The 15,539-nt window shown below is 49.6% G+C and overlaps 1 protein-coding gene across 1 annotated transcript in view; it reads left to right on the forward strand.

Moving 5' to 3' along the window:
• The window catches only part of LOC138657288 (putative uncharacterized protein DDB_G0290521), an 87,260-nt gene extending 72,919 nt beyond the window's left edge, over positions 1 to 14,341 (forward strand). The window contains exons 4-5 of the mRNA XM_069744973.1: positions 12,047 to 12,363; positions 13,095 to 14,341. Coding sequence (XP_069601074.1) covers positions 12,047 to 12,318 — 272 coding nt within the window. The 3' untranslated portion in view covers positions 12,319 to 12,363; positions 13,095 to 14,341. The remainder of the gene's footprint in view (positions 1 to 12,046; positions 12,364 to 13,094) is intronic.
• The last annotated feature ends 1,198 nt before the right edge of the window (positions 14,342 to 15,539 follow it).

Genomic DNA, 15,539 nt, shown 5'->3' on the forward strand with positions numbered 1-15,539 from the left:
AAGGAGGCAAAGAACTCTAGAGATGATAGTTGTCTGGAAGTAACAGGACCCTGGTGGAAGATAGTTTGAGCTTTGTTTAGAAGGAGTGGTCTATGGAGCCATAGATGTCTGAATGGGGGTGGAAAGAGGAGTCTGGAAGAGACAGAGGAATCTGGAGGACGACATAGAGATCTAGAGGAGACAGAGGAATCTGATAGTGGGATTGAGAGCCTGGAGGGGACAAAGGAATGTGGAAAGAATCATAGGTGTATAGAGGAGGCAGAGGAATCCGGAAGAGGACATTGAGATCTAGAGGAGACAGAGGAATCTGGAAGAGGACGTAGAGATCTAGAGAAGACAGAGGAATCTGATAGTGGGATTGAGGGTCTGGAGGGGACAAAGGAATGTGGAAAGATAGGTGTATAGAGAAGACAGAAGAAAGCGGAAGAGGACATAGAGATCTAGAGGAGACAGAGGAATCTGATAGTAAGATTGAGGGTCCAGAGGGGACAAAGGAATCGGGAAGAGGACATTGAGATCTAGAGGAGACAGAGGAATCTGATAGTGGGATTGAGCTTTTCTGAGGCAAAAGGGTCAAGAGAAGGACCAAGGGTGTCTGAAGGAGACAGGAGACTGTAGAAGGGCACATAGAAGTGTGAAAGAAAACAGAGCTATAAGGAGAAAGTGGAGTCCGGAAGAAGCAGAGGAGTGTACACTTGGCCATGCGTTCTGAAGGTAACAGTATTAGGTGAGTTTGGAGTGGATTCAAGGTTTTAGGTGAAGACAGAGGGATCTTGTGGAGACTGGGTCTGAAGCTGGATGGAATTTAGACATGAGCAGAGGGGTTCAGAAAAAAACAGACATATCTCGAAAGGAAAGCGGGTTCTTAAAAGTAACAGAAAGGTCTATAAAAGCACACAGGAGTCTGGAAAGGATGAATGTCTTAAAGGGACAGGGGTCTTGAAATAACAGAAGGAGTCTAGACATGGATCTGGAGGTGAGGGTTGTACCTTCAACGGACAGTGAAGGACAATGGAGTATGGAGAACAGAGAGGTCTAGAAATAGAAGTGTTTGGAAGCAAATTAAGGGTCTGGAGCTAGAAAAGGTGTCTTGTTGGTAATGGTGGTCAGGCAGTATTCGTATGCATTCCCATGGAGCAAGCTATAAAGGACCTTACAGCAGTAATTTAAGTACACTAAAGATATATAATAATATATTTTATTACAAATATACATGTGACAGTGGTCAAGAAAGGAAGATTTCAGGTACGGAGTGTTAGGCGTTGAGTTCCTGCCGCTGACAGGGGGAATCTCGAGCCATGTCCGCTGCAGTCTCTCATTCTTCACCAGCTGCAGTGGAGACGTTGGTCCCAGCGCCTGGCTCAGACAGATACTGCACAATGGGTTACTGCTGCCCTTCCAGGTCCAGCCATTATAACCAGTACTGTTCGGCGGCGAGCAGGCGCTCCTGGGACTAAGTCCTGTTTTTCTCCTTCTGAGCATGCCCAAGGGAAGACCTCTCCAGGTCGGGGGTCACACGCTCAGGTCCTGTAGCAGCTCCTATTGGTCCACTAGGAAGGTCCTGAACTGCTACAGCTATAAAAGGTTCACATGGCCGCACGGCCATGCGCTAGTATCATTTGTGTTTGGCAGTTGCCGGTGGATACTCTGCCACACTGTATATTAGTGGTGTGAGTCTGTTTAGCCTTGGGGCTGTACACTCAGGCAGGCAGCTAGCGTCAGTGGGGGCAATTAGCCTTGGCTTAGCATCTGGTTCCTTCATGTGTGCGGTTAGGCTCATCCACTCATTCGGTAGAGCTTTGCGTGGATTCCAGGGCGAGGGCAATTTTATGTCTTCTGCCTTCGCCAAACGACACGCAATACCCCTGGTGATGCTCACAAAACCAGTGACCGTACGAGTGGTGAATGGGTCGACACTGCCCTCACAGATAACACACCAGAACATCCCATTTGTTCTTTCTACGTCGCTATCTCATCAGGAGATTACCGTATATCTCTGCTAGTCATTCCTGAGGCAATTGATGAGGTCCTGTTGGGGATACCTTGGCTACGGTACCACTCCCCTCATATTGAGTGGTCCACAGGCAGAATTTTGGGATGGAGTGAATCTTGTTGGGGTAGATGACAGAGGGAGTGCAATCAGGTTGCTACTACTGAGGTAACCACAGATCTATCCTCTCTCGCCAAGCAATATTGGCCCTATGCGGACGTGTTCTCCAAAAGGGCTGCGGAGACCCTTCTTCCTCACCACCCCTATGACTATCCTATTGACCTCTTGCCTGGTGCTGAGCCTCCCCGGGGTCGAGTCTATCCGTTATCTCTCCCGGAGATGGAGGCAGTGTCTCAATACATCCAGAAGAATCTGGCAAGAGGATTCATTAGGAAGTCAGTGTCACCTGCAGGGGCTGGGTTCTTCTTTGTGCAGAAGAAGAATGGAGAGTTAGGTCCATGCATGGATTACAGGGGTCTTAACGCCATCAGTCACCGTTAAGAATAAGTACCCGCTGCCCCTGATATCTGAGCTTTTTGATAGGCTTCAGGGAGCAAGGGTATTTACTAAACTCGATCTACGGGGTGCTTACAACCTGATTCTCATCTGTGAGGGGGACGAATGGAAGATGGCTTTTAACACCAAGGATGGGCACTATGAATACCTGGTGATGCCCTTCAAGCTCTGTAATGCCCCAGTCGTTTTCCAAGACTTTGTGAATGATATCTTCCGGGATATGCTCTCCGCCTCGGTCATAGTCTATCTGGATGATATTCTCATCTACTCTCCAGATATAGACTCCCACTGGAGAGATGTTTGCAAAGTTTTCGACCTCCTACGGGCAAACTCCCTTTATGCCAAGTTGGAGAAGGGTGTATTTGAGCGGGAGTCTTTGCCTTTCCTTGGCTATATCATCTCGGCCCAATGATTGGCTATGGATCCCGCCAAGCTACAGCCTGTGATGGACTGGCAGGAACCCCATTCTCTCAGAGTGGTGCAGAGCTTTATGGGGTTCATCAACTATTATCGCCAGTTCATTCCCCACTTCTCAACTTTGGTAGCTCCTCTGGTTGCCCTCACCAAGAAGGGAGCTAATCCCAAATTGTGGTCGGAGGAGGTCTCCAAGGCTTTCCTCTCTATCAAGTCTCACTTCGCTGGCACTCCCATTTTACATTGCTCCGATGTTGATAAACCATTTATCATGGAGGTGGATGCCTCTTCCTTTGGTGCTGGAGTAGTCATCTTCCAGAAGGATGCTCAAGGTCGGAAGCATCCTTGCTTCTTCTTCTCCAAGACCTTCACACCGGCGGAGAGGAATTATTCCATCTGGGATAGGGAGTTGCTAGCCATGAATTTGGCCTTTTCGGAGTGGAGACACCTCCTGGAGGGGGCTTGTTTTCCCTTCCAAGTTTTCACCGACCACAAAAATTTGGTGTATTTGCAAACCGCCCAGCGGCTAAACTCGCCAGGCCAGATGGTCCCTGTTCTTCTCCCGGTTCCACTTTACCCTCCATTTTCTCTCCGAGGAGAAGAACACTCATGCTGACCCTCTCTCCCGCTCCTTAGTGTCATCAGAGGAGGAGGAGGAGCCTCTGCTTATTGTCCCTTCAGAGAGCCTGAAATCTGTGACTCCGGTGTCGCTAGATTCTGTGCCCCCAGGCAAGACTTTCGTTCCATCTAATTTGCGACCGGAGGTTCTCTCTTGGGCTCACTTGTCCAGGGTGGGTGGACATTTTGGGACCAAGAGGACATCTGAGCTTTTGGCGAGGATGTACTGGTGGACGCATATGGCCCGTGACATCTGGGACTATATTTGAGCGTGTGTCTCCTGCGCCAAGAATCGGTCTCCTCGGCAAATGCCTGCTGGGCTACTTTACCCCCTGCTGGTGGCAGACAGGCCCTGGGAGATGGTCGGGATGGACTTCGTGGTAGGCTTACCCAATTCTCGTAGCTGCACAGTTATCTGGGTAGTCACCGACCATTTTTCTAAAATGGTGCACTTGGTTCTGCTTCCACGATTACCTTCTGCATGGGCCTTAGCGGCGTTGTTCATAAAACATGTTTTCCGTCTACATGGCATGCCTGACAAAATTGTCAGTGACCGGGGTCCTCAGTTTGCGTCTCGGTTCTGGAGAGAGCTCTGTCCTTTACTCAGCATTGAGCTGAATCTCTCTTCTGCCTACCATCCCGAAACGAATGGGTTGGTAGAGAGCGCCAACCAGACTCTGGTCACATACTTGCGACATTTTGTCTCCGCCAGGCAGGATGACTGGGCATTTTTGTTACCTTGGGCGGAATTTGCTTTGAACAATGTCGTAGCCGACTCTACCGGGCAGACTCCATTTCTCCTTAATTACGACCAGCATCCGCGTGTCCCTGTGCCCATGCCCGTGTCATCCACCGATTCTAGGGTGGCAGAGTGGGTGGTGGAGGCACGTGACATTTGGGACCGCACACAGGATGCCATCCGGGCCTCCAAGGAGAGAAAGAGGGTTTCTGCCGATGCACACTGGCACCCCGCTCCGACCTTTGCTCCTGGCGACTTAGTGTGGCTCTCCGCCCATAACATCAGGCTGCGAGTTGAGCCCACTAAGTTTGCGCCTTGCTACATAGGCCCTTTCAAGGCGCCTAGGTATCACCGACACTTTTCATGTATCCCTCTTAAAGCCCGTCTATATGTCCCGGTTTTCTGAGTCATGTGCCGGGACATCGGGTTCATCCACGGATGAGTACGAGGTGAACTCTATCTTGGGGTGCAAGGTGGTACGTGGCAAAAAATACTATCTGGTGGACTGGAAGGGTCACGGCCCAGAGGATAGAACCTGGGAGCCTGTGGAGCACGTTCAGGCTCCGCTGCTCATTGCAGTCTTTGAGCATAGCGAGGCCCAAGGAGGGGACCCTAGGAGGTGGGGTAATGTTAGGCGTCGAGTTCCTGCCGCTGCATAGGGAGAATCTCAAGCCATGTCTGCTGCGGTCTCCCATTCTTCTCCAGCCACAGTGGAGCCTGCTCAGCAGAGACGTCGGTCCCAGCGCCTGGCTCGGACAGATACTGCACGTTTGGTTACTGCTGCCCTTCCAGGTCCAGCCATTATAACCAGTACTGTTCGGCGGCGAGCAGGCGCTCCTGGGACTAAGTCCTGCTTTTCTCACGGCCATGCGCTAGTATCATTTGTGTTTGGTAGTTGCCAGTGGATACTCTGCCACACTATATATTAGTGGTGTGAGTCTGTTTAGCCTTGGGGCTGTACACTCAGGCAGGCAGCTAGCGTCAGTGGGGGCAATTAGCCTTGGCTTAGCACCTGGTTCCTTCATGTGTGCGGTTAGCACAGAAGAGTTCCAGAGCAAGCACAACTTTCAGTTAGGGTTTTAGTTCCTGTGTACAGCGCGACTGTGAGGCAACAGAGCTCGCTTTCATTTCACACGGGGTGAAGTTTAACCCACGTGTGAGCTCAGTGTCCATCCGCCATTACTTGCAGCAGGTATCTCTGCACGGTGGACCCGAGGCTGCGAACGCACCTCGTATCAATCTCTCTATTACTTGGTGCGTTCCGCTAGCCCTAACACGGAGGATCAATAATCACAATACAAAATTACAAAGTAATCATCAAACAGATTAATAATGATTAGCAATACACCAGTGAAAGTACCTATAGCATATACAGTGCTCAGTATAAAAGAGTACACCCCAATAGATTTGTCAGAAAACTTTTAGTTTCCTTTCAAAATGAACATTTTCTATGGGATGCCATACTACAGGCTACTGCCACATGTGGGCAATTGATAGCAAAAGATAGCAAGATTTGTTATTTTGCCCATCAAAAAAAAGTAAAAATTTTTAACAAATTCATTCAAGACCAAAATTGAGTACATCCCACCGAAAGTCTTTGGAGAAAAGCTGATGTTTAGACTAAAATATCGTAATTAATAAAAATTCACCCATTTATTCATTACACCAGTGTCCAGCCGAAAGGGGAGTGTAAGAAGGCAATGCCTAACAAAGAAAACACCTTCCTATTTCATTCTGTCAGCAATGGCACCACATGGAAGAGAAATGTCACAAGACCAAAAAGGTGAAAGCTGCAAGTAGATATGAAAGCTTGAGTAGTTAGAATTGCCAGAAAAGGAACTGTTACTGGGAAAATATTACCTTCTGTGAGCAGGTCTGTAACACAAGGTTCTGCTAGTTCCTCGTCTACGTTCAACTGCCCTCACAAGGTTTAATCTAGCTGATCCAACCATTTGTCAGTCATCCATTATCAGTGCACCAAACCATTGCCCTATCATCACCAATTTATCTAGCCATTCATCATCTCTTATCATCCACATGACAAGCCATCTGCCATCATTGATCATCCGTGCATCTATTTAAGCATCTCAGAGAGTCTGCATGGCAAATCATCTGTCATCCCTCCATCCATCATTAGTGATCACCCATTTATCTAGTCACTCATCATCTGTGTCCATCCATATGTCATCTGTCATACCTGATTATCTAAGCATTCATTGTTAATCTTCCAACATCCATGAGTTCTGATGATCCATGCATCTCTAACAACCTACATATGAAGTTATCTATTATTTATTATTATAGCACCATTTATTCCATGGCGTTTTACATGTGAGGAGGGGTATACATAATAACAAGTACAATAATCTTAATCAATACAAGTCACGACTGATACAGGAGGAGAGAGGACCCTGCCCGCGAGGGCTCACAATCTACAAGGGATGGGTGAGGATACAGTAGGCGAGAGGACCCTGCCCGCGAGGGCTCACAGTCTACAAGGGATGGGTGGGGATACAGTAGGCGAGAGGACCCTACCCACGAGGGCTCACAATCTACAAGGGATGGGTGAGGATACAGGAGGAGAGAGGACCCTGCCCATGAGGGCTCACAATCTACAAGGGATGGGTGAGGATACAGGAGGAGTGAGGACCCTGCCCGCGAGGGCTCATAGTCTACAAGGGATGGGTGAGAATACAGGAGGAGTGAGGACCCTACCCATGAGGGCTCACAGTCTACAAGGGATGGGTGAGGATACAGAACGAGAGAGGACCCTGCCCGCGAAGGCTCACAATCTACAAGGGATGGGTGAGGATACAGGAGGAGAGAGGACCCTGCCCGCGAGGGCTCACAGTCTACAAGGGATGGGTGAGGATACAGGAGGAAAGAGCACCCTGCCCGCGAGGGCTCACAGTCTACAAGGGATGGGTGAGGATACAGGAGGAGAGAGGACTCTGCCCGCGAGGGCTCACAATCTACAAGGGATGGATGAGGATACAGTAGGCGAGAGGACCCTACCCACGAGGGCTCACATTCTACAAGGGATGGGTGAGAATACAGGAGGAGAGAGGACCCTGCCCGTGAGGGCTCACAGTCTACAAGGGATGGGTGAGGATACAGGAGGAGAGAGGACCCTGCCCGCGAGGGCTCACAGTCTACAAGGGATGGGTGAGAATACAGGAGGAGTGAGGACCCTACCCACGAGGGCTCAAAATCTACAAGGGATGGGTGAGGATACAGGAGGAGAGAGGACCCTGCCCGCGAGGGCTCACAGTCTACAAGGGATGGGTGAGGATACAGGAGGAGAGAGGACCCTGCCCGCGAGGGCTCACAATCTACAAGGGATGGGTGAGGATACAGGAGGAGAGAGGACCCTGCCCGCGAGGGCTCACAATCTACAAGGGATGGGTGATGGTACAGGAGGAGAGAGGACCCTGCCCGCGAGGGCTCACAATCTACAAGGGATGGGTGAGGATACAGGAGGAGTGAGGACCCTGCCCGCGAGGGCTCACAATCTACAAGGGATGGGTGAGGATACAGGAGGAGAGAGGACCCTGCCCGCGAGGGCTCACAATCTACAAGGGATGGTGAGGATACAGGAGGAGAGAGGACCCTGCCTGCGAGAGCTCACAATCTACAAGGGATGGGTGAGGATACAGGAGGAGAGAGGACCCTGCCCGCGAGGGCTCACAATCTACAATGGATGGGTGGGGATACAGGAAGAGAGAGGACCCTGCCCGTGAGGGCTCACAGTCTACAAGGGATGGGTGAGGATACAGGAGGAGACAGGACCCTGCCCGCGAGGGCTCACAATCTACAAGGGATGGGTGAGGATACAGGAAGAGAGAGGACCCTGCCCGTGAGGGCTCACAGTCTACAAGGGATGGGTGAGGATACAGGAGGAGAGAGGACCCTGCCCGTGAGGGCTCACAATCTACAAGGGATGGGTGAGGATAGAGGAAGAGAGAGGACCCTGCCCGTGAGGGATCACAATCTACAAGGGATGGGTGAGGATACAGGAGGAGAGAGGACCCTGCCCGCGAGGGCTCACAGTCTACAAGGGATGGGTGAGGATACACGAGGAGTGAGGACCCTGCCCGCGAAGGCTCACAGTCTACAAGGGATGGGTGAGAATACAGGAGGAGAGAGGACCCTGCCCATGAGGGCTCACAGTCTACAAGGGATGGGTGAGGATACAGTAGGAGAGAGGACCCTGCCCGCGAGGGCTCACAGTCTACAAGGGATGGGTGAGGATACAGGAGGAGAGAGGACCCTACCTGCGAGGGCTCACAATCTACAAGGGCTGGGTGAGGATACAGGAGGAGAGAGGACCCTGCCCGCGAGGTCTCACAGTCTACAAGGGATGGGTGAGGATACAGGAGGAGTGAGGACCCTGCCCGCGAGGGCTCACAATCTACAAGGGATGGGTGAGGATACAGGAGGAGAGAGGACCCTGCCAACGAGGGCTCACAGTCTACAAGGGATGGGTGAGGATACAGGAGGAGAGAAGACCCTGCCCGCGAGGGCTCACAGTCTACAAGGGATGGGTGAGGATACAGGAGGAGAGAGGACCCTGCCTGCGAGGGCTCACAATCTACAAGGGCTGGGTGAGGATACAGGAGGAGAGAGGACCCTGCCCGCGAAGGCTCACAATCTACAAGGGCTGGGTGAGGATACAGGAGGAGAGAGGACCCTGCCCGCGAAGGCTCACAATCTACAAGGGATGGGTGAGGATACAGGAGGAGAGAGGACCCTGCCCGCGAGGGCTCACAATCTACAAGGGATGGGTGAGGATACAGGAGGAGTGAGGACCCTGCCCGCGAGGGCTCACAATCTACAAGGGATGGGTGAGGATACAGGAGGAGAGAGGACCCTGCCCGCGAGGGCTCACAATCTACAAGGGATGGGTGAGGATACAGGAGGAGAGAGGACCCTGCCCGCGAGGGCTCACAATCTACAAGGGATGGGTGAGGATACAGGAGGAGAGAGGACCCTGCCCGCGAGGGCTCACAATCTACAAGGGATGGGTGAGGATACAGGAGGGGAGAGGACCCTGCCCGCGAGGGCTCACAATCTACAAGGGATGGGTGAGGATACAGGAGGAGAGAGGACCCTGCCCGCGAAGGCTCACAGTCTACAAGGGATGGGTGACAATACAATAGGTAAGATTCAGACAAATCTCTAATATGCACGGCTAACTTGTGACAATCTTATTTCCCCACCCAATCTTACATTGGGGGTCTAGAGATGCAGGTGGGGGGGGCACTGGGCAGTACCAGTTGGAGCAGGTTCCTATTCTTACTAATTGGGTCCATACATGCGCCAGACTCCTAAGGCACCGAACCCCTAACCCTCATCTCTTCACGCCCTGCAGCATTGGCCCAAAATGGGGGGGGGGGTAGGAGTCAGAGAAGGATGCAAATAAAATCGCAATAATTAGAAAAATACTAGGAATTTTTTTAAACCTATTTACACATATAAACATTAAAATTGTGGTTACACGCATTTCTGCCAAAAAAGAACGAACAAAAAAAACCCCATCAATTATACGTTCGAGTCTCTGGTCCACAGCAATAAATAATATAATTCCTTACTTGCTTAATAATAAATGTCGCTATTCTTTACTTATTGTTCTAGGTCCTCTAGATAAAATCCAGTAGAACAATCCAGGACTTTTCTAGAATATTCAAAAGGAAAAATATATCTAGGTGCACATTCATTAGGAAGCAGGTGACATTTGCCATTCAGGCCACCAGTAACACCAGGTGTCATTGTTAGGCAGTGTTCACACACACTGGTCAGGCTGCAGCTTTTAACCACAGTAGCCTTGTGATTTTTCTATAGTTTCCCTGCACAATCCCCTAATTTTGAAAGGAAACCGTAACATTGGTGGTTAAAACCCGAAGCTATCTAATTATCTATCTATTATCTATTATTTATCTATCATCTATCTATCTATTATCTGTCTATGATCTATTATCTATCTATTATCTATTATTATTATTTATCTATCATCTATCTATCTATTATCTGTCTATGATCTATTATCTATCTATTATCTATTATTATTATTTATCTATCATCTATCTATCTATTATCTGTCTATGATCTATTATCTATCTATTATCTATTATTATTATTTATCTATCATCTATCTATCTATTATCTGTCTATGATCTATTATCTATCTATTATCTATTATTATTATTTATCTATCATCTATCTATCTATTATCTGTCTATGATCTATTATCTATCTATTATCTATTATTATTATTTATCTATTATCTATCTATTATCTATCTATTATCTGTCTATCTATTATCTATTATCTATCTATTATCTATCAACCTGAGAGGAGGAGGTCTTGGGAAGACCAGAGATTACGTGAGGGAAGATATCAGGAGATTAATTCGGAAATATACGGAGGAGACAGGTTGTGGATGGCTTTGTAGATCAGTGTTAGTAGTATGAACTGGATACGCTGGGAAATTGGGAGCCAGTGAAGGGATTTGCAGAGGGGGGAAGCGGAGGAGTAGCGAGGAGAGAGATTAATTAGTCGGGCAGCAGAGTTAAGGATGGACTGGAGGGTGCGAGAGTGTTAGAAGGTAGGCCACAGAGGAGGATGTTGCAGTAGTCCAGGCGGGAGATGATGAGGGCATGCACAAGCGTTTTGGTAGAGTGTGGGTTGAGGAAAGGACGGATTCTGGAAATATTTTTGAGCTGGAGGCGACAGGAGGTGATTTAATTTATTTTGATAGATAGATCAGGTAGGGAAGATATGCGAGATGGGGGAAAGATAATGAGTTCAGATTTGTCCACATTGAGTTTGAGGAAGCGAGAGGAGAAGAAGGAGGATATGGCTGATAGCCACTCTGGGATTCTGGAGAGCAGGGAGGTGACATCTGGGCCAGAGAGGTAGATCTGAGTGTCATCAGCATAAAGGTGGTACTGGAAGCCATAGGACCTTATGAGTTGTCCCAGGCCGAGTGTATAGATTGAGAAGACAATATTCCTTCTATCATCTATCTATCATCTATTATCTATCATCTATTTAAATTATCTACTATCTATTATCTATCTATTACCTATTATCTATCTATTATCTATCTATCATTATTGGAATTATGTCATCATGCTTTAACCCTGGAGTTCCCGTGATGTCACTGTGGGATGGTGAAGAAGTCATATTTTAATGAGTACAGGTCCCTATCGTATTTTGGTATTGTATGTATTTGTGGGTTTCGTTTCACCCTTTGTATGTTCAAAATTTTCTGAAAATGTAATAAAAATTTATTGGTTAAAATATATCTATTATCTATCTATTATCTATCCATTATTGCTGATCATTTAGCTGTTAATCATCTGTCATCACTCATCATCAAACCATTTATCATCCTTAATCTTTTAATCATCCACTCATACCCATCATCCATTATTTTTCCGTATCCGTCATCTTTCCCCAGCCCCATAAATGATCTGTCATCCTTGATCTTCCAATCACCATCTGTCATTACCGATCATCCCTCACCTATGTGTGGTCCTGTGTTTTTGAGTGTCTGCTCTCTTCTCTTTCCAGGGACCCTTCCGGTTCCTCCACGGAGACCTCATTTTTCACTGTTAGGTATAGAGTAGATATATAGAGATTGCCCATCTGGCCCGTGTCTTGTCAGCCATCTATTGGCAGTGAGGACATTGCATTCCATGAGATTGAATGTTCATTCTATCTGCATCTTTAACCTTTTGATCTTTTATTCTTTGGCGGACCTCCAGTGTGGACATACTTTGGTCGCCCTGTTCAGGGTCCACACTTTGTACGGGCTACAAGACTTTGTCCTTATCCATGTCTGAGTTCACACTCAAAGTCTCCATTGGTGTTTCCTCTTCATCGCACAAATCACATTTTACCTATGGGAGGATACGAAAAGCAAAGCCAGATCCTCGACAAACCTCCTGTAAAGCCCAGCTTCAAGCAGCTCTACAGACTGTTTGGGTACAAGAGAGGGGTTTATAGCTTATACCTCCCACCAGCTAAACAGCAGTGAGGATCGGCTATGACAGTCTCGGCTATGACAGTCTTCACAAAGCAGGTGAGAACCAGTGTGGTGGTCTGGGCTGAGGACATTGCATGGAGCTTCAGGCTTTTCCTAGACGTTCATATTAGCAGATGACTTGTCCTACAACCTGACCTCTCCATATTGTCTGTGCTCGCACATAACACAGCTAACACTGTATGTCCCACTGATGGCTATACTGGTGATATTACCAATACTAACAACACTAACAGTCCTATATGTGTTGCATGTTTAGTAGACCATAAGGATCCTGGGCCTTCCACAGAGAGACCACCAGCAGCTACAGCAGAAGCAACCACAAGACCTGTCACAGAAGGACCATTCTTAGCACCGAAAGATTTCCTATCCAACCTTGCCTCCCTCTTCTGGTCCAGGTGGTTTTAGTAAGTGCTACGTACCAACCTGCTACAGCCGGTTTCACTGGGCTGGTTCCCGTCTCTTGTCGGGGCCTGTTCAGTCTAGATCTTTAGTTTGTTGCTCCCATTTTCTCCTAAAGTTGGTGCAGACCTCTCTGACCCCTCGGATGAGGGTGGTGGGAAATACCAGTAACCATTAGAGGTTTGGCGTAAATGGGAAGTTTGGAGCAGATTATTCATAGGGCAGAGGCCTTTGTTCCTTCCGGAAGAGTTCCAGTAAAGGTAAATGTGAGTGGAGGGCTGGGGATACTGAAGAAGAGGTCACACTAGAAGAACCATAAAACACAGAACAGAAATACTGATGCATTTTACCCATTTTTCCCTTCTTAGGTTCTGAGTATCCTTGGTTTCTTCTTCCATGGATCAGTCCACATTCCTCAAGAAGCCTTCATTCATGCCTAGAAATGGGAAGGTCATCAGGAACAGTTCCACCATTGAGAACCGTGGTTGACGTCTCTGATATTTATGTGCGGATCCTGGAAGTTTCCCGCTCAGTCTGTGAATTTCTCGCAGCTCCTCAATGAACTTTCATGTTCTGCGCTGTCTAATCCTCTAGGTCTCTATGAATGGAGAGCACAATGCATAGGGAATGGCTCAGGCCGGCCGAGCATATCGCCACTACTTTGCTATTCTGTACCCTATAGATATTTAGTTGACATCAGAACAAAGGGAAATATTTTTGTTCTGTAACATATTAGTAGAAATGGTGCCAAGTCCCCCTCTCTGTCCCTGTGTAGCTCGCTCATTGCTGATAATATTCGCATTTGGAGATGGCCTGACTTTCTTACCAACACAACTTCACTCACCTTCAAGAAAGATGGAAAAGTTGTAAAAGGGCAAATAATCTTCATCCAAGCTTTCCGCTTATTTACATAAGGTGCCTAGTGGAAATATATGGGAGACAAATGTGCCGTAGCCGCTAACAGCCATGTCACGTTCCGCAGAAACTTTCTCAAAGAATTCTTATACTTGTGGTGGACAAATACCTGTAGATGTCTCCAAGGGATGAGAACTTTTAGGTCTTCTAGAAACCAACTGAGATATTCTGCCAGGTACATTACGGCGGCGTCTTCACCAGACGTTAATGATGGCATTGTGGGATGACTCATGTTCACATTACTGGAAATGTCTTGTGTGGTTGTGGTTGTCTGGATGTGCAGCACCATGTCACCCCCTATGTGCAGCACCATGTCACCCCCTATGTACAGCACCACGTCATCGCCTATGTGCAGCGCCATGTCACCCCCCCATGTGCAGCGCCATGTCACCCCCCATGTGCAGCGCCATGTCACCCCCCATGTGCAGCACCATGTCACCCCCCATGTGCAGCACCATGTCACCCCCTATGTACAGCACCACGTCATCGCCTATGTGCAGCGCCATGTCACCCCCCCATGTGCAGCGCCATGTCACCCCCCATGTGCAGCGCCATGTCACCCCCCATGTGCAGCACCACGTCACCCCCCATGTGCAGCACCATGTCACCCCCCATGTGCAGCACCATGTCACCCCCCATGTGCAGCACCATGTCACCCCCCATGTGCAGCACCATGTCATCCCCCATGTGCAGCACCACGTCACCCCCCATATGCAGCACCACGTCACCCCCCCATGTGCAGCACCACGTCACCCCCCATGTGCAGCACCACGTCACCCCCCATGTGCAGCACCACGTCACCCCCCATGTGCAGCACATCATCGCCTATGTGCAGCACCATGTCACCCCCCATGTGCAGCACCATGTTACCCCCCATGTGCAGCACCACGTCACCCCCCATGTGCAGCACCACGTCACCCCCCATGTGCAGCACCACGTCACCCCCCATGTGCAGCACCACGTCACCCCCCATATGCAGCACCACGTCACCCCCCATGTGCAGCACCATGTTACCCCCCATGTGCAGCACCACGTCACCCCCCATGTGCAGCACCACGTCACCCCCCATGTGCAGCACCACGTCACCCCCCATGTGCAGCACCACGTCACCCCCCCATGTGCAGCACCACGTCACCCCCCATGTGCAGCACCACGTCACCCCCCATGTGCAGCACCACGTCACCCCCCATGTGCAGCACATCATCGCCTATGTGCAGCACCACGTCACCCCCCATGTGCAGCACCATGTTACCCCCCATGTGCAGCACCACGTCACCCCCCATGTGCAGCACCACGTCACCCCCCATGTGCAGCACCATGTCACCCCCCATGTGCAGCACCATGTCACCCCCCATGTGCAGCACCACGTCATTGCGTATGTGCAGCACCATGTCACCCCCCATGTGCAGCACCATGTCACCCCCCATGTGCAGCACCACGTCACCCCCCATATGCAGCACCATGTCACCCCCCATGTGCAGCACCACGTCACCCCCCATGTGCAGCACCACGTCACCCCCTATGTGCAGCACCACGTCACCCCCCATGTGCAGCACCACGTCACCCCCCATGTGCAGCACCACATCATCGCCTATGTGCAGCACCATGTCACCCCCCATGTGCAGCACCACATCATCGCCTATGTGCAGCACCATGTCACCCCCCATGTGCAGCACCATGTCACCCCCCATATGCAGCACCATGTCACCCCCCATGTGCAGCACCACATCATCGCCTATGTGCAGCACCATGTCACCCCCCATGTGCAGCACCCCGTCACCCATGTGCAGCACCACGTAACCCCCCATGTGCAGCACCCCGTCACCCATGTGCAGCACCACGTAACCCCCCATGTGCAGCACCATGTCACCCCCCCATGTGCAGCACCACGTCAACCC

The sequence above is a fragment of the Ranitomeya imitator genome, chromosome 1, assembly GCF_032444005.1.
Source record: "Ranitomeya imitator isolate aRanImi1 chromosome 1, aRanImi1.pri, whole genome shotgun sequence".
In the NCBI taxonomy this organism is placed as follows: Eukaryota; Metazoa; Chordata; class Amphibia; order Anura; family Dendrobatidae; genus Ranitomeya; species Ranitomeya imitator.